Here is a 25,705-nt window from a genome sequence, read left to right on the forward strand (position 1 = left end):
GAAAAAAGAAGGAGCATGTCAATTCTTTTTCCGGAGCCGCAGCGGTACTGCACCCATAGACCTCCATTGTGAGGTCCAAACCGCAGTAAAACCCGCAGATCAAAAATATATCTGCGGGTTTTACTGCGGTTTGATGTGCAGAACCGCTGCAGCAGGAAGTGCGGGGAGTGGGCGGAAGTGCGTGGGCGGAGTGTGGCTGCCCCCCCCGTGTTCCGATCCCGCCCCCCCGTGCTCCGATGCCCCCCCCCAGTGCTCCGATGCCCCCCCCCCAGTGCTCTGATGCCCCCCCCGTGCCCTAATCTCCCCCCCTTATACTCACCCGGCGTCCCGGTGTCCGTCCGGCCGTCTTCTCCCTGGGCGCCGCCATCTTGCAAAATGGCGGGCGCATGCGCAGTGCGCCCGCCGAATCTGCCGGCCGGCAGATTCGTTCCAAAGTGCATTTTGATCACTGAGATATAACCTATCTCAGTGATCAAAATAAAAAAATAGTAAATGACACCCCCCCCCCCCTTTGTCACCCCCATAGGTAGGGACAATAAAAAAATAAAGAATTTTTTTTTTTTTTTTTTCACTAAGGTTAGAATAGGGGTAGGGTTAGGGGTAGGGTTAGGGGTAGGGTTAGGGTTAGGGGTAGGGTTAGGGGTAGGGTTAGGGGTAGGGTTAGGGGTAGGGTTAGGGTTAGGGTTAGGGGTAGGGTTAGGGTTAGGGGTAGGGTTAGGGTATTTTCAGCCATTTTAACCCTAAAAAAATTCCTAGAAAACACACAGACTCTGGCTAGAAAACTGCATCAAAAAAACGCATCAAAAAACGCATCAAAAAACGCATCAAAAACGGACCAAAAAAGGACCAAAAAAAGGACCTGCGTTTTCTGCCAAGAGCTGCAGTTTTTTAAAAAACAGTCAGGAAAAAAAAAGGATGGAAATCCTGAACGTGTGAACATACCCTTAGAGGGGAGGCCACAGAGCAGGAGGTTGCAGTAGTCAAGGCGAGAGATGATGAGGGCATGGACTAGGGTTTTTGCAGATTTATGGTTGAGGAATGAACGGATTCGTGAAATATTTTTGAGTTGAAAGCGGCAGGAAGTGGAAAGGGCTTGGATATGTGGTTTGAAGGAGAGATCAGCGTCAAGGATTACCCCGAGGCAGCGAGCTTGTGGGACTGGGGAGAGTGGGCAGCCATTTACTGTAATGGATAGGTTCGTTGGGGGGGTCGCGTGAGAACATCATCCTCCACTCCCCCTGACGAAGGAAATTATACTGAAACGCGCATCGGGGCACGTGTGCACACAGATACTCATCCTCAAAGGTACCCTGTATGTTCGGATTGATTATATTAGTATCACTGGTCTTGTGTTGATTAAGCACGGTTTAGAATATCTGTGCCTTACCAGCATAGGTATTCCCTTCCCCCTCCTTCTTTTGTTGCCGTGGCACATATGCACCTTATTTACCTTTAGGCACTGCCTTTATACAGCGTTTTTTATATTTGGTCTACCTTGTGATAGATACAGTGGGGCAAAAAAGTATTTAGTCAGTCAGCAATAGTGCAAGTTCCACCACTTAAAAAGATGAGAGACGTCTGTAATTTACATCATAGGTAGACCTCAACTATGGGAGACAAACTGAGAAAAAAAAATCCAGAAAATCACATTGTCTGTTTTTTTAACAATTTATTTGCATATTATGGTGGAAAATAAGTATTTGGTCAGAAACAAAATTTCATCTCAATACTTTGTAATATATCCTTTGTTGGCAATGACAGAGGTCAAATGTTTTCTGTAAGTCTTCACAAGGTTGCCACACACTGTTGTTGGTATGTTGGCCCATTCCTCCATGCAGATCTCCTCTAGAGCAGTGATGTTTTTGGCTTTTCGCTTGGCAACACGGACTTTCAACTCCCTCCAAAGGTTTTCTATAGGGTTGAGATCTGGAGACTGGCTAGGCCACTCCAGGACCTTGAAATGTTTCTTACGAAGCCACTCCTTCGTTGCCCTGGTGGTGTGCTTTGGATCATTGTCAAGTTGAAAGACCCAGCCACATTTCATCTTCAATGCCCTTTCTGATGGAAGGAGGTTTGCACTCAAAATCTCACGATACATGGCCCCATTCATTCTTCCATGTACCCAGATCAGTTGTCCTGGCCCCTTTGCAGAGAAACAGCCCCAAAGCATGATGTTTCCACCACCATGCTTTACAGTAGGTATGGTGTTTGATGGATGCAACTCAGTATTCTTTTTCCTCCAAACACGATAAGTTGTGTTTCTACCAAACAGGTCCAGTTTGGTTTCATCAGACCATAGGACATTCTACCAAAACTCCTCTGGATCATCCAAATGCTCTCTAGCAAACTTCAGACGGGCCCGGACATGTATTGGCTTAAGCAGTGGGACACGTCTGGCACTGCAGGATCTGAGTCCATGGTGGCGTAGTGTGTTACTTATGGTAGGCCTTGTTTCATTGGTCCCAGCTCTCTGCAGTTCATTCACTAGGTCCCCCCGCATGGTTCTGGGATTTTTGCTCACCGTTCTTGTGATCATTCTGACCCCATGGGGTGGGATTTTGTGTGGAGCCCCAGATCGAGGGAGATTATCAGTGGTCTTGTATGTCTTCCATTTTCTAATTATTGCTCCCACTGTTGATTTCTTCACTCCAAGCTGGTTGGCTATTGCAGATTCAGTCTTCCCAGCCTGGTGCAGGGCTACAATTTTGTTTCTGGTGTCCTTTGACAGCTATTTGGTCTTCACCATAGTGGAGTTTGGAGTCAGACTGTTTGAGGGTGTGCACAGGTGTCTTTTTATACTGATAACAAGTTTAAACAGGTGCCATTACTACAGGTAATGAGTGGAGGAAAGAGGAGACTCTTAAAGAAGAAGTTACAGGTCTGTGAGAGCCAGAAATCTTGATTGTTTGTTTCTGACCAAATACTTATTTTCCACCATAATATGCAAAAAAAATGATAAAAAAACAGACAATGTGATTTTCTGGATTTTTTTTTCTCAGTTTGTCTCCCATAGTTGAGGTCTACCTATGATGTAAATTACAGACGCCTCTCATCTTTTTAAGTGGTGGAACTTGCACTATTGCTGACTGACTAAATACTTTTTTGCCCCACTGTATATTGGATTTTTTAAGGAAAAAACCTTTTTCACTTCTTCACCTTTGCACACCCATGTATTATTTATCTTTTATTCCGAGCATATGGCTTATATAAAACATCATGTTCTTTTATATAATTATGTATTGTACCTTTGATTAGTTGTCCTATGATGCACTCTTCTTTTTAATTTTTATACATTTCTTGTAATTTGACTCACTGCTACTCAAATAAAGACAATTTTATATGAATTCCTTGTCTGTAGCTTTCTCTCTCCCTTAGTTCCTATTTCTGGGTTTTGGTTTTACTTTGTATACTGAGTGGTCCCCACTCTCTACTATACCACACCTCACTCCCCATAATTGTTTCACTTTTTGTGTAATTTATTGAATTATTGGTATATGTACCATTTACTTTTTATTATTATTTTTGTGTGTGGTTTCTTTTTTGAGCTCAAAGAACACCTACAGAACCCAGTTTCCACGAAAACTGTTCGTCGGGAGCTGCACAAATCTGGATTCCACGGAAGAGTTGCAATTCGAAAACCGCTGCTCTCAATGACAAATGTTTCCAAGCATGTAGAGTGGTGTAGAAACCTCCAGAATTGGTCCCTCGAGCAGTGGAAACAATATTCTCAGACGAATCATCGTTTACCCTATTTCCGACCTCCGGCCGAGTGTACGTTTGGAGACAGCCGAAAGAAGCATTCCATCCAGACTGCCTTCTCCCAACCGTAAAACATGGCGGAGGTTCTGTGATGATCTGGGGTGCTATTTCGTGGAGATCCGCCAGGCCAATGATATCTTTTCATGGAAGAATTAACAGCCGATATTATTTAGGCAATTTGGGCGACCAAGTGCATCCAATGGTTCAAGCACTATTCCCGGAGGGGAACGCCATCTTTCAGGATGATAATGCACCAATTCATACAGTTAGAATCGTTAAAGCATGGCACGAGGAACATTCTAATGAAGTTGAGCATCTCATCTGGCTCCCACAATCCCCAGGCCTCAACATTATTGAGCATTTATGGTCGATTTTAGACATTCAAATTAGACGTCGATTTCCGCCGCCATCGTCGCTCAAAGAACTGGAGGGTGTTTTAACTGCAGAATGGGCTAAAATTCCTTTGGAAATAATTTATACCTTGTATGAATCCATACCTCGGAGAATTGAGGCTGTAATCGCCGCAAAAGGTGGACCTACACCATATTAAACTAACTTTTGTTGATGTTTCCAGGTGTTGCCATTAGTTTGTCCCACCCCTGTATATACCGTATAAACAGTACAGACCAAAAGTTTGGACACACTTTCTCATTCAAAGATTTTTCTGTATTTTCATGACTATGAAAATTGTGCATTCACACTGAAGGCATCAAAACTATGAAATAACACAAGTGGAATTATATACTTAACAAAAAAGTGTGAAACAACTGAAATTATGTCTAATATTGTAGGTTCTTAAAAGTAGCCACCTTTTGCTCTGATGACAGCTTTGCACGCTCTTGGCATTCTCTTGATGAGCTTCAAGAGGTAGTCATCAAGAATGGTCTTCCAACAATCTTGAAGGAGTTCCCAGAGATGATTAGCACCTGTTGGCCCTTTTGCCTTCACTCTGCGGTCAGGGTTCAGGTCTGGTGACTGGAGGCCAGGTCATCTGGCGTAGCACCTCATCACTCTCCTTCTTGGTCAAATAGCCCTTACACAGCCTGGAGGTGTGTTTGGGGTCATTGTCCGGATGAAAAATAAATGATGGTCCAACTAAATGCAAACCAGATGGAATAGCATGCCGCTGCAAGATGTTGTGGTAGCCATGCTGGTTCAGTATGCCTTCAATTTTGAATAAATCCCCAACAGTGTCACCAGCAAAGCACCCCCACACCATCACACCTCCTCCTCCATGCTTCACGGTGGGAACCAGGCATGTAGAGTCCATCCGTTCACCTTTTGTGTATCGCACAAAGACATGGTGGTTGGAACCAAAGATCTCAAATTTGGACTCATCAGACCAAAGCACAGATTTCCACTGGTCTAATGTCCATTCCTTGTGTTCTTTAGCCCAAACAAGTCTATTCTGCTTGTTGCCTTTCATTAGCAGTGGTTTCCTAGCAGCTATTTTACCATGAAGGCCTGCTGCACAAAGTCTCCTCTTAACCCCTTTACCCCCAAGGGTGGTTTGCACGTTAATGACCGGGCCAATTTTTACAATTCTGACCACTGTCCCTTTATGAGGTTATAACTCTGGAACGCTTCAACGGATCCCAGTGAATCTGACATTGTTTTCTCGTGACATATTGTACTTCATGACAATTGTAAAAATTCTTTGATAGTACCTGCGTTTATTTGTGAAAAAAACGGAAATTTGGCGAAAATTATGAAAATTTCGCAATTTTCCAACTTTGAATTTTTATGCAATTAAATCACAGAGATATGTCACACAAAATACTTAATAAGTAACATTTCCCACATGTCTACTTTACATCAGCACAATTTTGGAACGAAAAATTTTTTTTGTTAGGGAGTTATAAGGGTTAAAAGTTGACCAGCAATTTCTCATTTCTACAACACCATTTTTTTTTAGGGACCACATCTCATTTGAAGTCATTTTGAGGGGTCTATATGATAGAAAATACCCAAGTGTGACACCATTCTAAAAACTACACCCCTCAAGGTGCTCAAAACCACATTCAAGAAGTTTATTAACCCTTCTGGTGCTTCACAGGAATTTTTTGAATGTTTAAATAAAAATGAACATTTAACTTTTTTTCACAAAAAATTTAATTCAGCTCCAATTTGTTTTATTTTACCAAGGGTAACAGGAGAAAATGGACCCCAAACATTGTTGTACAATTTGTCCTGAGTACGCCAATACCCCACATGTGGGGGTAAACCACTGTTTGGGCGCATGGCAGAGCTCGGAAGAGAAGGAGCGCCATTTGACTTTTCAATGCAAAATTGACTGGAATTGAGATGGGATGCCATGTTTCGTTTGGAGAGCCCCTGATGTGCCTAAACATTGAAACCCCCCACAAGTGACACCATTTTGGAAATTAGACCCCCTAAGGAACTTATCTAGAGGTGTGGTGAGCTCTTTGACCCACCAAGTGCTTCACAGAAGTTTATAATGTAGAACCGTAAAAATAAAAAATCATATTTTTTCACAAAAATTATCTTTTCGCCCCCCAATATTTTATTTTTCCAAGGGTAAGAGAAGAAATTGGAACCCAAAAGTTGTTGTACAATTTGTCCTGAGTACGCTGATACCCCATATGTGGGGGTAAACCACTGTTTGGGCGGATGGGAGAGCTCGGAAAGGAAGGAGCGCCGTTTGACTTTTCAATGCAAAATTGACAGGAATTGAGATGAGACGCCATGTTGCGTTTGCAGAGCCCCTAATGTACCTAAACAGTAGAAACCCCCCACAAGTGACACCATTTTGGAAAGTAGACCCCCTAAGGAACTTATCTAGATGTGTGGTGAGCGCTTTGACCCACCAAGGGCTTCACAGAAGTTTATAATGGAGAGCCGTAAAAATAAAACAAAAATTTTTTCCCACAAAAATTATTTTTTAGCCCCCAGTTTTGTATTTTCCCGAGGGTAACAGGAGAAATTGGACCCCAAAATTTGTTGTCCAATTTGTCCTGAGTGCGCTGATACCCCATATGTGGGGGGGAACCACTGTTTGGGCGAATGGGAGGGCTCAGAAGGGAAGGAGCTCCATTTGGAATGCAGACTTAGATGGAATGGTCTGCAGGTGTCACATTGCATTTGCAGAGCCCCTAATGTACCTAAACAGTAGAAACCCCCCACAAGTGACACCATTTTGGAAACTAGACCCCCTAAGGAACTCATCTAGATGTGTTGTGAGAGCTTTGAACCCCCAAGTGTTTCACTACAGTTTGTAACGCAGAGCCGTGAAAATTTAAAAAAAAATCTTTCCCCCCAAAATTATTTTTTAGCCCCCAGTTTTGTATTTTCCCGAGGGTATGAGGAGAAATTCGACCCCAAAAGTTGTTTTCCAATTTGTCCTGAGTACGCTGATACCCCATATGTTGGGGGGAACCACCGTTTGGGCGCATGGGAGGGCTCGGAAGGGAAGGAGTGCCATTTGGAATGCAGACTTAGATGGAATGGTCTGCAGGCGTCACATTGCGTTTGCAGAACCCCTAATGTACCTAAACAGTAGAAACACCCCACAAGTGACCCCATATTGGAAACTAGACCCCCCAGGGAACTTATCTAGATGTGTTGTGAGAACTTTGAACCCCCAAGTGTTTCACTACAGTTTATAACGCAGAGCCGTAAAAATAAAAAATCTTTTTTTCCCACAAAAATTATTTTTTAGCCCCCAGTTTTGTATTTTCCCAAGGGTAACAGGAGAAATTGGACCCCAACAGTTGTTGTCCTATTTGTCCTGAGTACGCTGATACCCCATATGTTGGGGTAAACTCCTGTTTGGGCACACGGGAGAGCTCGGAAGGGAAGAAGCACTGTTTTACTTTTTCAACGCAGAATTGGCTGGAATTGAGATCGGACGCCATGTCGCTTTTGGAGAGCCCCTGATGTGCCTAAACAGTGGAAACCCCCCAATTATAACTGAAACCCTAATCCAAAAACACCCCTAACCCTAATTCCAACGGTAACCCTAACCACACCTCTAACCCTGACACACCCCTAACCCTAATCCCAACCCTATTCCCAACTGTAAATGTAATCTAAACCCTAACTGTAACTTTAGCCCCAACCCAAACTGTAGCCCTAGCCCTAACCCTAGCCCTAACCCTAGCCCTAGCCCTAGTCCTAACCCTAACCCTAGCCCTAACCCTAACCCTAGCCCTAACCCTAACCCTAGCCCTAACCCTAACCCTAATGGGAAAATGGAAATAAATAAATTTTTTTAATTTTTCCCTAACTAAGGGGGTGATGAAGGGGGGTTTGATTTACATTTATAGCGGGTTTTTTAGCGGATTTTTATGATTGGCAGCCGTCACACACTGAAAGACGCTTTTTATTGCAAAAAATATTTTTTGCGTTACCACATTTTGAGAGCTATAATTTTTCCATATTTTGGTCCACAGAGTCATGTGAGGTCTTGTTTTTTGCGGGACGAGTTGACGTTTTTATTGGTAACATTTTCGGGCACGTGACATTTTTTGATCGCTTTTTATTCCGATTTTTGTGAGACAGAATGACCAAAAACCAGCTATTCATGAATTTCTTTTGGGGGAGGCGTTTATACCGTTCCGCATTTGGTAAAATGGATAAAGCAGTTTTATTCTTCGGGTCAGTACGATTACAGCGACACCTCATTTATATCATTTTTTTATGTTTTGGCGCTTTTATACGATAAAAACTATTTTATAGAAAAAATAATTATTTTGGCATCGCTTTATTCTCAGGACTATAACTTTTTTATTTTTTTGCTGATGATGCTGTTTGGCGGCTCGTTTTTTGCGGGACAAGATGACGCTTTCAGCGGTACCATGGTTATTTATATCTGTCCTTTTGATCGCGTGTTATTCCACTTTTTGTTCGGCGGTATGATAATAAAGCGTCGTTTTTTGCCTCGTTTTTTTTTTTTTTTTTACTTACGGTGTTTACTGAAGGGGTTAACTAGTGGGCCAGTTTTATAGGTTGGGCCGTTACGGACGCGGCGATACTAAATATGTGTACTTTTTTTTTTTTTTTTTATTTATTTAGATAAAGAAATGAATTTATGGGAATAATAATTTTTTTTTTTTTTCATTATTTAGGAATATTTTTTTTTATTTTTTTTTTACACATTTGGAAAAATTTTTTTTTACTTTTTTACATTGTCCCAGGGGGGGACATCACAGATCAGTGATCTGACAGTGTGCACAGCACTCTGTCAGATCACTGATCTGACGTGCAGCGCTGCAGCCTTCACAGTGCCTGCTCTGAGCAGGCTCTGTGAAGCCACCTCCCTCCCTGCAGGACCCGGATCCGCGGCCATCTTGGATCCGGGCCTGGAGCAGGGAGGGAGGGAGGTAAGACCCTCGCAGCAACGCGATCACATCGCGTTGCTGCAGGGGGCTCAGGGAAGCCCGCAGGGAGCCCCCTCCCTGCGCGATGCTTCCCTGCACCGCCGGCACATCGCGATCATCTTTGATCGCGGTGTGCCAGGGGTTAATGTGCCGGGGTCGGTCCGTGACCGCTCCTAGCACATAGTGCCGGATGTCAGCTGCGATAGGCAGCTGACACCCGGCCGCGATCGGCGGCGCTCCCCCCGTGAGCGCCGCCGATCGCGCTAGACGTACTATCCCGTCCGTGGTCATGGGGGCCCACCCCACCTCGACGGGATAGTACGTCTGATGTCAGAAAGGGGTTAACAGTTGTTGTAGAGATGTGTCTGCTGCTAGAACTCTGTGTGGCATTGACCTGGTCTCTAATCTGAGCTGCTGTTAACCTGCGATTTCTGAGGCTGGTGACTCGGATAAACTTATCCTCAGAAGCAGAGGTGACTCTTGGTCTTCCTTTCCTGGGGCGGTCCTCATGTGAGCCAGTTTCTTTGTAGCGCTTGATGGTTTTTGCCACTGCACTTGGGGACACTTTCAAAGTTTGCCCAATTTTTCGGACTGACTGACCTTCATTTCTTAAAGTAATGATGGCCACTCGTTTTTCTTTACTTAGCTGCTTTTTTCTTGTCATAATACAAATTCTAACAGTATATTCAGTAGGACTATCAGCTGTGTATCCACCAGACTTCTGCACACACAACTGATGGTCCCAACCCCATTTATAAGGCAAGAAATCCCACTTACTAAACCTGACAGGGCACACCCGTGAAGTGAAAACCATTCCCGGTGACTACCTCTTGAAGCTCATCAAGAGAATGCCAAGAGTGTGCAAGCAGTCATTAAAGCAAAAGGTGGCTACTTTGAAGAACCTAGAATATAGGACATAATTTCAGTTGTTTCACACTTTTTTGTTAAGTATATAATTCCACATGTGTTAATTCATAGTTTTCATGCCTTCAGTGTGAATGTACAATTTTCATAGTCATGAAAATACAGAAAAATCTTTAAATGACAAGGTGTGTCCAAACTTTTGGTCTGTACTGTGTACATATATATATATATATATATATATATATATATATATATATATATATATATATATATATATATATATATATATATATATATATATATATATATATATATATATATATATATATATATATACACACACACTCTGAGACCTTGTTAAAATGTTATGCAGAACACCAAAGGTAGCTGTAGTCCTTTTCTTGTATATTATGCAGCTTGCACCTGTTCACACTTGCTTCATTCTCTTTGAAGGTGCTGGTCAGTTTTTTGGGGGGTATTTTTGTTTTTGTAGGCGAGAGATAAAATTCAATTGCATATTAACACAGCTTTCCACTTTGAAATCTCCTCTGTGAGGCTCACATACTTTATAAACAGCTCAATCCACCATTAATATACATATTTATTTTTGTATATTAGTATTATTATGATTATATTTTATTTATTTTTACTGTGTATATTATTATTATTTTAAAGGGGAAAAGCACGAACACGAATGATAATTATTGTGGATCTATAAAAATAAAAATGTGTGTCATAAACCTGATGGATGGTGTTTATGCGCAGAGAAGTGAAGTGATCCGTAGGCGTCTTAGAGAACACAGGCGCTGATGTGTTTGCATTCCTCGGTGCCATGGAAGCTTCTTGCCTAGGTCTAGAGAGGAGCTGCTGAAGCCGCCATCTCCAGGATAAGGAGGAATTTTACAGGCGGAGGATAGATTAGACATGTGGCTGTGTTTACCGTGGAGCTATGAAAGGTCCGCTTGTTGGGAGAGTATTGGAGGCCGATGAATGGACGCACTGCGGTTTACTTTACGCGGAAGGCGAGCGACTTAAACATATAAATTCTCACTTGCGAGCGCCGGGACCTGAGCGTTGCTGGATATTATGCAATAAAGTAGCACCTACTGAATGGGAGAATATAAAACAAGCTGGAGATTTAGCTTATGTTCTGGCTCATGAATGTTATGCAACAGTCTGTGATGGACTCGTGTATACTGCAGTATACAGCCCCGCATCTGTGCACAATAACCCCGTGTGACGGTATAACATTATAGTCATCGCCGTGCACAGCGACAAGCAATTCTAAATGACGGACACGGCAACTGGCAAAAATCATAATGTTAGTGTGTGATTTGTGGCTTTACATAGGACTGCAGGTGAGCGGACCACATTCTCTTACACCAAAAATCCACGTATGGAGCTGTGAGGTTTTGTAAGTGGGTTTTCCAATTTAACTGTGTGGATCATAGGGCTTATTCACACGTCAGTGTTTGTCGTCCCAGTCCGGTCAGTGGACAAAAATACCACCTATATTACAGGGCTATTCACATGTCAGATTTTGGGGAGACATGTCCTCATCAGGTCCGTTTCACATGCAAAACTTACTCGTGCAAGTGACATCTGTGTGCAGTCTGTTTTACACGGGCCGAATGCAAAGAATTACTTAGGAAAAAAAGAAAAAAAAAGGGACCAAAAACTGATTAAATTTCCCCATGTAGTAATAGTCTTTTTTTTTTACTGTTTTATTCACCTTTTTAGCCATTTTTGAGATATGAACACTTTTCATTCCTTTTGTTTACAGCTCGATGACAAGGTGACCGACCACCTCTGCTGTCTAGATTGTAAGTGCTGCACTGGCCAAGATTAGAAGGTAAAAGCGCACTCCAGTGATCCGGGCCAGCTTCAAAGCAGCGCTCAGCAGAAAAGAGCAGGTTCGTCCACTGCTCGTAGACGCCAAAGGTGGTCGGACTCCCTGGAAACGAGCTGTAAACAAAAGAAACGAAAAGAGGTTAATATCTCAAGAACGGCTGAAAATTGTAATTAACAATACATTGCAAAAGTGCTTGTACATACAAGTATTATCCAACAACACCCATCTATAAAAGATGGGAATAAGACTTTGCAATAACTCTGCTGGGGAGAATGTTCTTTTACTCCTCCATATAAAACCACCCGTAAGCACTAATTCTCTGCTAGACATTTTGCGCTACAATGGTCTGTGATGGTTCTCACACCTGTCGACATATTTTATAGATCAGGGTAACATATTTACAAATGAGTGGGAGAGATTATTCTTCTCGGGAGTTGTTTATGCTATATGTCTTCTATATATGCAGGCTCGGACTGGCCCACCGGAAAGCAGGAGAATCCTCCGGCGGGCCCCCCATGCAGGAATGGGACTGAATAATAATGTACTGAATTTATATTTATAATGTACTGAATTTATATAAAGGAGAAACTAGAGATCTTAACTAAACGTGAGCAAAGGTACGAGTGGACACATCTGTATCTCATGCCAGAGCAAGCCTTCCTTTACCGTTACCCCTTCCCTCACTTTTATTCATGTGTTTTGTCAGGAAATTGCAAAATCTTGATAAAAACAATTAAAAAGAAATAAATATACAATGTACATCAAGGAAGATTATGAGTCAATACCCCTTGAATACGTTGCTTTTCCTTACCTATATCTATGTACTTGGAATCCAATGGTGTTCCGATGGAATTGCATAAGACAAGGACGTACTAAAAAAAGGAAAATACCAGTGACACTAGGAAAATACGACATACAAAGCGCCCGATGAATCAAGACGGGCATTTTGCAGTGCAGTCTTGATCACATGTGCGCTGGACTAGGATTTGTGGACTATAGAGACGTGCAGCACAAAACAAATTTGGTCCATCTTTCAGCTGCCGTGCGCCATCGCCAGAAGTCACTCCAGTCATAGACTGGAATATATTTCTTCCTAGGCTGGACAATGGGCAGTATTGCGTTAATATAGTGATAAGAATATGGATGGATTACACTGAATAGAAAATTAAAATAATTTACCTGCGCTCCAGATGCTGATACTCCCTAAAATCAAGGAATCAAATAGTGATGCTTTAGCAAAGAACAGAAAAAAACAAAACAAAGCGAATCTATATTTGATCTACACCCCTACAGAACTTAAAGTGCTGGTCCTCAAGGACACAATTATCTTTTTCCTCTTCATTACTTAATATGGCTGTATAAATTTTTCTTTTTTTGCAGAATAAAGCTGTACTTTATATATGTATTTATATGAATATAATCATATATCATTTTTATTTTGGAAAAAATAACGTAGTCAGAGATTGGACTGCAGAGCATGGACTGGCCGGCGGCTCTCCTGAGCGGAGCGTCTCAGCTTCATGTATTTCTATGCAGCTGTCAGGCTCCGGTGGGCAGAGCCGCCGGCCAGTCCGTGCACTGAGTATCAATCCCTTATGGTTTATTATCAACTAATCAGCAAATAATAATTTATATTTTTCTTCAATCCCACAAGGATTTTTACATTTCCTTTCTATTTTCTAACTATAGTGTCATGGCATACTGAATGCCCATGTGTCATTACAGCAGTCTGTGTACTAATGCCCAGATATGGCCTAACAACAAGGGCAGACAGCCATGTGGCCCTTCAGTGTTTGCCCATCATAGGCAAAGGCTTTACGTTGTTTTACAATGAAAGATCTCACTTAGGGAATCTGTAAGAGACAATTGTACATGGTGCATATACACAAACGTCTCACCGAGCAGATGAGAGAATGGTGACATTAAATCCTGATTTCCCAAGGATCAGCCAGGAAATGGGTGGAAGCAAACAACACCACTGAATGGTACAGCGCCCAGGAAAGCCACATATGCTCTCTATTTTACCAAATGGTGAGGGTCCCCGTAGTCAGACCCCCACTGTTAACACATTATGGTATTTTGTGTTAATATTCTGCAGTCACCAAGAATTATTCACAATCACTGGAGAGATTGCCTTCAGGTACAGGAGATGATAGCGAGAAGTCAGGAGCGTTACCTTCAGCCTGCTGGTCTCCGATTCACTGTCATCCTGAAAAGAAGAAAACCATCGTTACAACAAAGTATACCAATATCCCAAATAACATACTGCATCCACTACATTGCAACCCCAAATCCTTTGGTAATCTTCAGATTTCATGATGCCTTGCACAGAGTCAAGAAACCCAGTTCTAGAGGCAGCAAAACAATGCCAAAAAATCTTTGAACCTCCACCATATTTGACTGTAGGTACAGTGTTCTTTTCCTTATAAGTCTCATTAAGTTTTCAGTAAACAGTAGAATGATGTGCTTTACAAAAAAGCTCCATCTTAGTATCATCTGTCCACAAGTTGATTCCCACAAGGATTTTGTCCTACTCTCATACATTTTGGCAAACTGCAGTCTAACTTTGTGCCTATGTATCAACAGTTGGGTGGAACAATTTCAAGGGTGCCAACACTTTCAGCCATACATGTTATTGATATATATATATATATATATATATATATATATACACAGTTAGGTCCATATATATTTGGACAGAGACAACATTTTTCTAATTTTAGTTATGGACATTACCACAATGAATTTAAAAAAAAACAATTCAGATGCAGTTGAAGTTCAGACTTTCAGCTTTCATTTGAGGGTATCCACATTAAAATTGGATGAAGGGTTTAGGAGTTTAAGCTTCTTAACATGTGCCACCCTGTTTTTGAAGGGACCAAAAGTAATTGGACAGATTAAATAATTTTAAATAAAATGTTCATGTCTAGTACTTGGTTGAAAACCCTTTGTTGGCAATGACTGCCTGAAGTCTTGAACTCATGGACATCACCAGACGCTGTGTTTCCTCCTTTTTGATGCTCTGCCAGGTCTTCGCTGCAGTGGTTTTCAGTTGCTGTTTGTTTGTGGGCCTTTCTGTCTGAAGTTTAGTCTTTAACAAGTGAAATGCATACTCAATTGGGCTGAGATCGGGTGACTGACTTGGCCATTCAAGAATATTCCACTTCTTTGCTTTAATAAACTCCTGGGTTGCTTTGTCTTTATATTTTGGGTCATTGTCCATCTGTAGTATGAAACGACGACCAATCAGTTTGGCTGCATTTGGCTGGATCTGAGCACACAGTATGTCTCTGAATACCTCAGAATTCATTCGGCTGCTTCTGTCCTGTGTCACATCATCAATAAACACTAGTGACCCAGTGCCACTGGCAGCCATGCATGCCCAAGCCATCACACTGCGTCCGCCGTGTTTTACAGATGATGTGGTATGCTTTGGATCATGAGCTGTACCATGCCTTCGCCATACTTTTCTCTTTCCATCATTCTGGTAGAGGTTGGTCTTGGTTTCATCTGTCCAAAGAATGTTCTTCCAGAACTGTGCTGGCTTTTTTAGATGTTTTTTAGCAAAGTCCAGTCTAGCCTTTTTATTCTTGATGGTTGAGTGGCTTGCACCGTGCAGTGAACCCTCTGTATTTAGTTTCATGCAGTCGTCTCTTTATGGTAGATTTGGATATTGATACAATGACCTCCTGGAGAGTGTTGTTCACTTGGTTGGCTGTTGTGAAGGGGTTTTTCTTCACCATGGAGATTATTCTGTGATCATCCACCACTGTTGTCTTCCGTGGGCGCCCAGGTCTTTTTGCATTGATGAGTTCACCAGTGCTTTCTTTCTTTCTCAGGATGTACCAAACTGTAGATTTTGCCACTCCTAATATTGTAGCAATTTCTCGGATGGGTTTTTTCTGTTTTTGCAGCTTAAGGATGGCTTGTTTCACCTTCATGGAGAGCTCCTTTGACCGCATGTTCACTTCACAGCAAAACCTTCCAAATGCAAGCACCACACCTCAAATCAACTCCAGGCCTTTTATCTGTTTAATTGAGAATGACATAACGAAGGGATTGCCCACACCTTTCCATGAAATAGCCTTGGAGTCAATTGTCCAATTACTTTTGGTCCCTTTAAAAACAGGGTGGCACATGTTAAGGAGCTGAAACTCCTAAACCCTTCATCCAATTTTAATGTGGATACCCTCAAATGAAAGCTGAAAGTCTGAACTACAACTGCATCTGAATTGTTTTGTTCAAAATTCATTGTGGTAATGTCTATAACCAAAATTACAAAAATGTTGTCTCTGTCCAAATATATATGGACCTAACTGTGTATATATATATATATATATATATATATATATATATATATATATATATATATATATATATATATATATATATATATATACACACACACACATATATATATATATATATATATATATATATATATATATATATATATATATATATATATATATATATATATATATATATATATATACTATATAAAGCTGAATGAATGTGTGTGTGTGTATGTGTGTATGTCCGGGATTGGCATCTGCACCGTCGCAGCTACAGCCACAAAATTTTGCACAGTCACACGTCTGGACCCCGAGAGCGTCATAGGCTATGTTGTGAGGCGAAATTTTAACCCCGCGCGTTCCAATTCACCAAACAATTTTGCCCCTATCTACATAATGGGAAAAAAAGTGAAAGGAAAAGTGTTGGAAGCGTCGCAGCTACAGCAACAAAATTTTTCACAGTCACACGTCTGGACCCTGAGAGCGTCATAGGCTATGTTGTGAGGTGAAATTTTAACCCCGCGCTTTCCAATTCACCAAACAATTTTGCCCCTATCTACATAATGGGAAAAATGAAAGGAAAAGTGTAGGAAGCAAATTGACAGCTGCCAGATGTGAACAAGGGGGACTTAAAGAATGAGAGCGATGGCGCCAAAGAGTATATACCGTACAGTTGCTAAGGTGGGGCCTCGACATGGGATACTCACCACACACGGGGATATGAACACACACAAAATGCGCCACACACTACCACATGCTTGAACACATATTACCCTCAGCACACATTTCACCACAAATACACCAACCTCGCCACATAAAAGTCAAAACACAAAAGTCGCCACTCAAAACTCGCCACGCGCAGAACTCGCCACATGCAAAAACTAGGCTCTTGCAAAACTCGCCACAAGTGCAAAATTCTCCTCATGAAAAACTCGCCACACGCAAAACTTGCACACGCGGAAAAATTGCCACATGCACAAAAGTTGCAACACATGCAAAAGTTGCCTCACACAAAACTTGCACATACTCAAAAGGCACCACACATAATACTCGCAACGCGCAAAACTCGCCATGCGCAAAACTTGCTGCACACAACTTGCTACACTAACCTGTCACATGTAACTCGACACACAAAAAGTTGCTACACGCATGTTGCTACAAAAAACTCATCTCACAAAAGTCGCTACATGCATGTCGCCACACGCAACTCAACACACACAACTTGACAAACGAAACTCGCCCTAAAACACACACAAGTCTGGTATTATCCTTCAAAAATAAAAATCTGATTAATAAGCAGACAAACTACAACAATTGCACCATATAGGAAATACGGCAGCTGTCAGTCACATGACCTGTCTATTATGTGTATGTGTGAGCTAATATATACTGCCAGGGGGAGGGCTTCCTGTTGGCTGGGGATTTATCAGGCTGCCAATTTAGCTTACAAATACTGAGGTAAAAATACTGAGCAAATAATGTGTGAACGAGGTCTAATACAGGAGGAGATGACACACAGGTATATACTATATACAGGGGAGATGACACACAGATATATACTAAATACAGGAGAGATGACACAGGTATATACTATATAGAGGAGGAGATGACATATAGGTACATATATATACAGGAGGAGATGACATACAGGTATATACTATATACAGGAGGAGATGACATACAGGTATATGCTATATATAGAAGATGACATGCAGGTATATACTATATGCAGGAGGAGATGACACTCAGATATATACTATATACAGGAGAGATGACACACAGGTATATACTATATACAGGAGGAGATGACATACAGGTATATACTATATATAGAAGGAGATGACATTCAGGTATATACTATATATAGGGGAGATGACACACAGCAGGTATATACTATATACAGGGGAGATGACATACAGGTATATACTATATACAGGAGATGACATACAGATGTATACTATATATAAGGGAGATGACAAACATGTATATACTGAGGTGATGAGGTGAAAATGAGAGGTGTGAGGTGAAAATGAAAAGGTGTGAGTGCAAAATGAGAGAAGTGAGGAAAAATAGTGGAGTGATCAGAAAATGACAGATGTGAGGTTGAAATGACAAGTTTTAGGGGGGAATGAGAGGAGTGAGGGAGAAAATGAGAGGTGTGAGGGAGAAAATGAGAGATGTGATTGGGAAAATGAGAGGCGTGATGGGAAAATAAGAGAAGTGAGGTGCTATAACTAACCACAGATATTTACTATGCCCAGGCAACGCCGGGCTCTTCAGCTAGTATATTATATAATTGTCTAAGGGTCACTTCCGTCTTTCTGTTTGTCCTTCTGTCTGTAACAGAATTCCCAAGTCGCTGATTGGTCGTGACCTTTTTGCCGCGACCAATGAGGGACGGGCACAGTCGAGCGGCAAAATGGCCGCTCCTTACTCCCCGCAGTCAGTGCTCACACAGGGTTAATGGCAGCGTTAACGGACCACGTTGTGCCGCGGTGTAACGCACTCCGTTAACGGTATATTAACCCTGTGTGACCAACTTTTTACTATTGATGCTGCCTATGCGGCATCAATAGTACAAAGATCTAATGTTAAAAATAATTAAAAAAAATAAAAAATCATTATATACTCACCTTCCGTGGGCCCCCGGATCCAGCTGAGACCTTTCCCGCTCCTTGCGACGTAACGGTGACCGGTTTATGCATTGCGGTCTCGCGAGATGATGACGTTTCGGTCTCGCGAGCCCGCAATGAACTCTTGGGACCGGAGCAACGCGCGGAGCATCGGTAAACGTCTGGGCTGGATCCAGGGGCCGACGGAAGGTGAGTATATAACTTTTTTATTTTAATTCTTTTTTTTTTTTTTTTTTTTTTTTTAACAGGGATATGGTGCCCACATTGCTATATACTACGTGGGCTCTGTTAGATACTGCGTGGGCTGTGTTATATACTATATGGGCTGTGCTATATACTACGTGGCTGTGCTATATACTACATGGCTGTACACTTCATACATATTCTAGAATACCCGCTGAGTTAGAATCGGGCCACCATCTAGTATATATATATATCAAAAGGGATCAACATATCAACATCTGCACAATAGCACTCAAAGCCACCTAGGTAGCTGCTTCCAGTCCAATTTACTTGAATGGGGTCCATGCCACAGTACCCTGCACATCGGGTGACCGGACACCACAATATAGGAAAAAGTTGCAAAGGTGCCCTTTCCTTTTCACAAAATGTATGATGTATCGGCACCTGCCTAATCAGTGCTAACAATGTCTGGCTGTGTAGGGACACATTATGCTAATAAGGTGGAATAGTGATACCCAGTTGTCAGTTTACCTGTATGTCTTGATACGGGAATAGGTTAGTGTGTCAATAATTGGTTTATCTGTATATGACCTGGACAGTAACATATTTATTACATATTATGTGCCTACTGATAGGGAACAGAACCAGGTAGAATTCCTTCGCAAGGCAAAATATACCATCCATTTGAAGAATACTCAAAAAATCCCTGAAGAAGACACTAATGGGGAAACGCGTAGGAATAAAACCAGGATGAATAGCGAATATACCCATGTGGAAACATAGTTACCGCATTTTTCGTTCTATAAGACGCACTTTTTTCCACCAAAAACATGGTGGAAAATGGGGGGGTGTGTTTTAGTGTCTGGATGTTCTTGCTCTGGCTGTGGTCGGGGGTGGAAGAGCAGCAGCAGCGGAGCAGGTCACAGGAGGCAGGAGCCAGCTGCAGAGGCTAACTTGTGCTAAAGAGAAATGAATATTCACTGCATTCCACGCCCATGGGTGTGGAGGACAGTGAATATTCATTTCTATTTAATAGCATCCTGGTATGCATGGCCCCATCCTTATCCTGGTATGATTGGCCCCATTCCCATCCTGGTATGCATGGCCCAATCCTTATCCTAGTATGATTGGCCCACATCCCTGTCCTGGCATGCATGGCGCCATCCTTATCCTGGTATGCATGACCCCCATCCCCATCCTGGTACGCAGGGCCCCATCAGAAAAACATTTAAAAAAATTACACTTGCCCTGCCATGCGCTGCTTACAAGAATAAAGCAGCTGCTGGCATCAAAACAAGACACTGCAAGGGAACGCAGGAAGGAAAGTGTAATGGTTTGGGGGGTTTTTAAGTTTTTTTGATGGGGCTATGCATACCAGGATGGGGATAAGGCCATGCATACCAGGATAAGGATGGGGCTATGCATACCAGGATGGGGGCAAATCACACCATGATAACATGATAAGGATGGTGACATGCATACCAGGACAAAGATAGGGCCATGAATTCCAGGATGGGGATGATTGCCAATCATACCAGGATAAGGATGGAGTCCTGCCTACTAGGACAGAGATGGGGGCCCAGCATACCAGGATGCGGATGAGGGGAACCATTCCTACCAGGATAGGGATAAGGGAGACCATTCCTACCATGATAGGGATGAGGGGGACCATTCCTACCAGGATGGGGATGAGGGGGACCATTCCTACCGGGATAGGGATGAAGGGGACCATTCCTACCAGGATGGGGATGAGGGGGACCATTCCCACCACGATAGGGATGAGTGGGACCATTCCTACCAGGATAGGGATGAGGGGGACCATTCCTACCGGGATAGGGATGAAGGGGACCATTCCTACCAGGATAGGGATGAGAGGGACATGCCTACCAGGCTAGGGATAATGGGGACATGCCTAATAGATTAGGGATGAGGAGGCATGCATACCAGGATGGAAATGAGGAGACCATGCACACCAGGATGGGGATGAGAGGGGCCATGCACACCAGGATGCGGATGAGGGGGCCCACGCCCACCCGGATGGGCATGAGGTGGCCATGCATACCAGGATGGGGATCAGGGGGACATGCATACCAGGGTAGGCATCAAGGGGCCATGTACACTAGGATAGGGATTAGTGGGCCATGTATACCAGGATAGGGATGAGTGGGCCATGTATACCAGGACAGCGATGAGGGGGCCATGTATACCAGGATAGAGATGAGGGCACCATACATACCAGGATAGAGGACATTAAGTACAGATTTGACCACATTTTTTTGCTTCAATTTTTTTTCTAATTTCCTCCTCTAAAGCCTAGGTGCGTCTTATGCTCCAGTGTGTCTTACAGTCTGAAAAATAAGGTATATAGAGGTTTGGAAGGAAGGAGACATCAAAAGGTGCCACAACTGGCATTTAACATCAAGTGACATCAGTGAAGACATGGTAAGCGTAGGGAGGGATATCATTTCACCACGAAGAGACCCTCATGATCCATTTACTGTAGGTGATGCACTACAACTGTGCTATTTGACGAATAGCAGATTTTTACCGACTTATATAATAATGACAGGTAAATACATGTAATAATACACTCAATTCATGCAAATCTAACATAAGGAATGATAACATAAGGCTACAAACCTGTGGATGGTTCTCGTCAGCTTTAGTAGCCAATATACAGAAATCCCCGCACGTTGTTACAGAGATCAGGCTCTTCACGTACTTCACATATTTCTCATTGTTTTTGGTGTCCCAAAAGACGACGCAATATTCAGGACGGTCCGGCCTGGTGTAAGCGTACACCACTGTGTTCGAGCAATAGCCCCACTGTAAAAGTACAAGACAAAGCGTTCACGGTGTAGCTATTATGACTGTAATATATGTAGACTTATGTGCTGCAATAATGTGTGTGCCAGGACTTTTCCAGATTTGGCAGAGAGTCGGGAATGTTATGGCCTATGTGTTCCCATTCACCTGAATCCCAGCTCTAATTATCTCCTCCAGGACCAGGAGTTGTGGACCGTTCATAAGCCACGTGGTCATTTCAGCAAGTCATTAACATTTATACGTGATCACTGAGGCCAGCGATTGGCTGCAGTGGTCAAATGACCAAAGAACTGAACGTCATGTTACTGCAAAAGATGATATTAAGGGGGTTTGAGTGACAAATAACGCCTACTTCTTTATTTTCTAACAATCCTTACTCTGTGCCATTCTCAAAATTCATAGTAATCCACTTGAGGAATGCATTTTTTTATTACTTTTTTCACACTCCCTCCCTTTTTCTATCAGTGAAGACGTATAAGCGTTTGCATTTTTGTTATTCTCTTTGGGCGGTACAGGTTTTGGAATTTTTTTTTGGAAGATTGGATAAATAATTGTTCACAAGGTGTAAGCGTTAGGCTAGGTTCACATTGCGCTAATGGGTTGACGCTAGTGGACTCCGTTACATGGCGAAATTGTCGCAATTAACGCCATGCAACGGTTCCATTAGCGCACCCATTGACGGCAATGTGCTAACGGATCTCTAGCGCATGCCATTTTCGGCACGCGCTAGCGATGTCCCGTTAGTTTCGGACGGACCGCGGACGCTGCTTGCAGCGTCCGAGGTCCGTTCCTCGCTAGCGCAGATCGGGTGTCAGCGCTAGCGGGATCGCCAAACGCGATCCCTTTTGGGACATTGCGTTAGCGCAGTCCGTAGCGCTATGCGCTAAACGGACTGCCCTAACGCAATGTGAACCTAGCCTTATCCAAAAAGGTGGTGATTTACACCTGGCCTTCCACATTGGTTGACCTGATCCACTTAGAAATGGTCATCTTGTGTGGTCCATCAGAGGACACAAAGAGAGAACAATAATTTGGGGAGGGTTCCGTGACTCTACAGATGCAGACGGTGGAGAGAGTGCTCCAGGGGATGAACATGACATTGGCAAAATGAGGGGAGAATAATGTTGAGGCCGAAAGCACTTTGTAAGTAAAGATAGCAAGGGGGAAAGACCTTGTCCAGATGGACAACAAAAAAGGGAGCCCTGCAAGAGAAGGTAGCGCGCTCAGACACCCTGGAAAGAAACTTTTACTTTCCTGGAAAGGAACTTTGAGGAGACTGTGTAAAGAGGCTCAAAAGGGAAAAGCCAGAAGTGCACATAGTATCAGGTTGAGGTCATAATGTTAAACTGAAAGGGATGTCACATGGAGCAACGAGCCATCTCCTTGAAGATCCTAACCTGTTTGCAAAACGTCAGCAGACACTGAAAGAGTATAGTGCTCCTGAAAAACTATAATTAGATGAAGACCGATAGGAGAGGATGACAAGTTTCTTGATCCAGGGATTCTTCGGTGAGACAGTCTGCGGCCACGTTTTCCACACTGGAAGTGTGAAAAGTAGATATGTGCTGGAAAGTAATGCTCAGCCCAAAAAAAACAGGATTTTTGGTTGCTTACCGTAAAATCTTTTTCTCTGAGCCTTCATTGGGGGACACAGGAAACCATGGGTGTATGCTGCTGCCACTAGGAGGCTGACACTATGCAAATAAAAAAGCTCCTCCTCTGCAGTATACACCCTACCGACAGGAAGTAGGATATTCAGTTAGTGAGAAAGCAGTAGGAGAAGCAACGTGTAAAAGAGAAAGAATAATAATAATATAATAATAATCTATATTTATGTAGCGCCAACAAACTCTGCAGCGCTCTACAGATTAACAGTTTCAAACACTCAAAGAGTGTTCAAAGAACTCAAACGTTAACAGTATAACACAATAAACAGAGCTGTTCAACTTGGGAGGGTGCTGTGTCCCCCAATGAAGGCTCAGAGAAAAAGATTTTACGGTAAGCAACCAAAAATCCTGTTTTCTCTATCGCCTCATTGGGGGACACAGGAAACCATGGGACGTCCCAAAGCAGTCCCTGGGGCGGGAACAGCAGTCAACTCCAATCTAGGTCAGAGGAACTCACCACCGTCGCCTGCAAGGTCTTCCTACCTAAGCCGGCATACGCCTAAGCTAGGCATGGAAGATTCGCGAACATGTGGAGGACCGATCATCGGTCTGTAGATGTGCAAGGCAGAGGCCCTATATGTGCACCGCAGGGAGGCGCCCACTGCCCGGGTAGAGTGCGCCTTAAAAACTGGAAGGAGAAGCACTGCTCTGACCTGGTAAATCTAAACATTGCTGACTGGATTTTGCGGGCATACGTTGATTTGGAGGCCGGAGGGCCTCTCTACGCCGAGCCCTTATACTGAAAACGGGGCCTTAGCTGAGTAGATGCACCTCGCCCTGACCCGGTAGTGTGATGAGAGAACGCTACAAAGGATGAGTCCGAGCAGGACGAAGGGAAGGGAATCAGGAATGATGAACAGAACCATGGAGAACCTCGGCAAGGTAAGGGCAGAGTACTGAACCTGTGATCCACAGAATGTACAAAACTGCTACCACAGACTCTGGAAGTGGTTGAGAGCCTAAAAAGAAGGTATAAGACGAAAAAGGACTCGCCCCTCGCAAAAATGCAGGAGTGTCCGATGTCTTGAAGAAAAAGGAGGACCTGGATAAAGGCTTTCATAAAATAAAGGAAAGCACACGCGGTCCAAGGAGAACCCTGTCCCTCCGGTGACCCCCTTAATTATTGGTTCAAGTTGGAGACAAACTGACGGAAACCCTCGGAAGGCAAGCTGTGAGGGACTTCCTAGAGGATAAGTCCTGTCACGCCTTAAGCAAAAGATCTTTCGGAAGGGCACCATATTGCTAGAGGTCCAAGCAGCACCTGCATCCGCGGGGACGGATACCATGTACTTCCTGCAGGAGTAAATTAGTCCGCAAAGACAGCGATTTTCTCCGATCGGACTCCATGAAGGGTGCCCTGATGGAGCAGCTTAGCCCATGCATCTATAAACCTTGCTGTCTAGGTGGAGACAAAGGTAGGGTACAATGTAGCGGCGGACGCTTCAATGGTCGACCTTGCCATGGACTATTAGTCCGTCGTTGGTATCCTTGAGGGATGTTCTCTGTTGGAGAGGAGGATTGTATCGGTGGAAAAGCTGGAAACTGAAAGGTCCAGAGACGGAGAAGAGGTCCAGTTCGCAGTAAGCTCAGGAGAGAGGGAATATAGGAAAACCGAGACGCTTCCCTCTTTGGAACTGTTGAACTAAGGATTCCAAGAGAAAGCCCAGAAAAGACCATTAAATTGAAATGACAAGAAAAGACTTGAGAATAGGGTATTGGGAACCTGCAAGAAGGCATGACAAGATGGGCATTGATAGGCACAATCGGACATGAGCAGTCAAGGGAGGAGAGTCCATGGAAAACCTGGAGTATGTCAATTCCATGGCAGGTTGGCCCTAGAAGGAGTACATAGGCCCCAGAAAAAACAAAAACAAAACTTGACTGCCAAAAAGGAAGATCCTTACCTATGACGACATGAGTGGCCCTATCCGTCCTGGACCCTCTGGAACGGGGAGAGGATTGAAGTGTGTGGATCTACTTACGTAAGTATAAGATACACACAAACGAGGATAACAGTGAATGTGTCTGGAAGATGACATCTAAAACCTGGATAGCACTGCTGCAATCGACGGGAGGAGTAGGAGAGTGCACCTGACTTACCTGAATACAGTACAGAACGCCAGAACCACTGCGGTGGTCAATCCAAGACACGACTGATCCGTTTCAAATAACGTACTGTACCTGGAAGGTGGTGCGTGTGAAACCTGGATGGCGGATAAAGTACTGCTGCGATCGGCTCAGTATCCTGCGACTATGGCAGATAGAGCACTGCTGCGATCGGCTCCCG

At 43.2% G+C, this 25,705-nt stretch overlaps 1 protein-coding gene across 1 annotated transcript in view; it reads right to left on the reverse strand.

Moving 5' to 3' along the window:
- Positions 1–25,705, reverse strand: part of WDR35 (WD repeat domain 35) — a 176,478-nt gene that overhangs the window by 108,154 nt on the left and 42,619 nt on the right. Inside the window, exons 10-13 of the mRNA XM_069728136.1 lie at positions 21,566–21,751; positions 13,991–14,023; positions 12,994–13,017; positions 12,626–12,686 (exon numbers count right to left, since the gene is read on the reverse strand). Of these exons, the coding sequence (XP_069584237.1) occupies positions 12,626–12,686; positions 12,994–13,017; positions 13,991–14,023; positions 21,566–21,751 (304 nt within the window). The remainder of the gene's footprint in view (positions 1–12,625; positions 12,687–12,993; positions 13,018–13,990; positions 14,024–21,565; positions 21,752–25,705) is intronic.

This window comes from Ranitomeya imitator, chromosome 5, assembly GCF_032444005.1.
Source record: "Ranitomeya imitator isolate aRanImi1 chromosome 5, aRanImi1.pri, whole genome shotgun sequence".
Classification (NCBI taxonomy): Eukaryota; Metazoa; Chordata; class Amphibia; order Anura; family Dendrobatidae; genus Ranitomeya; species Ranitomeya imitator.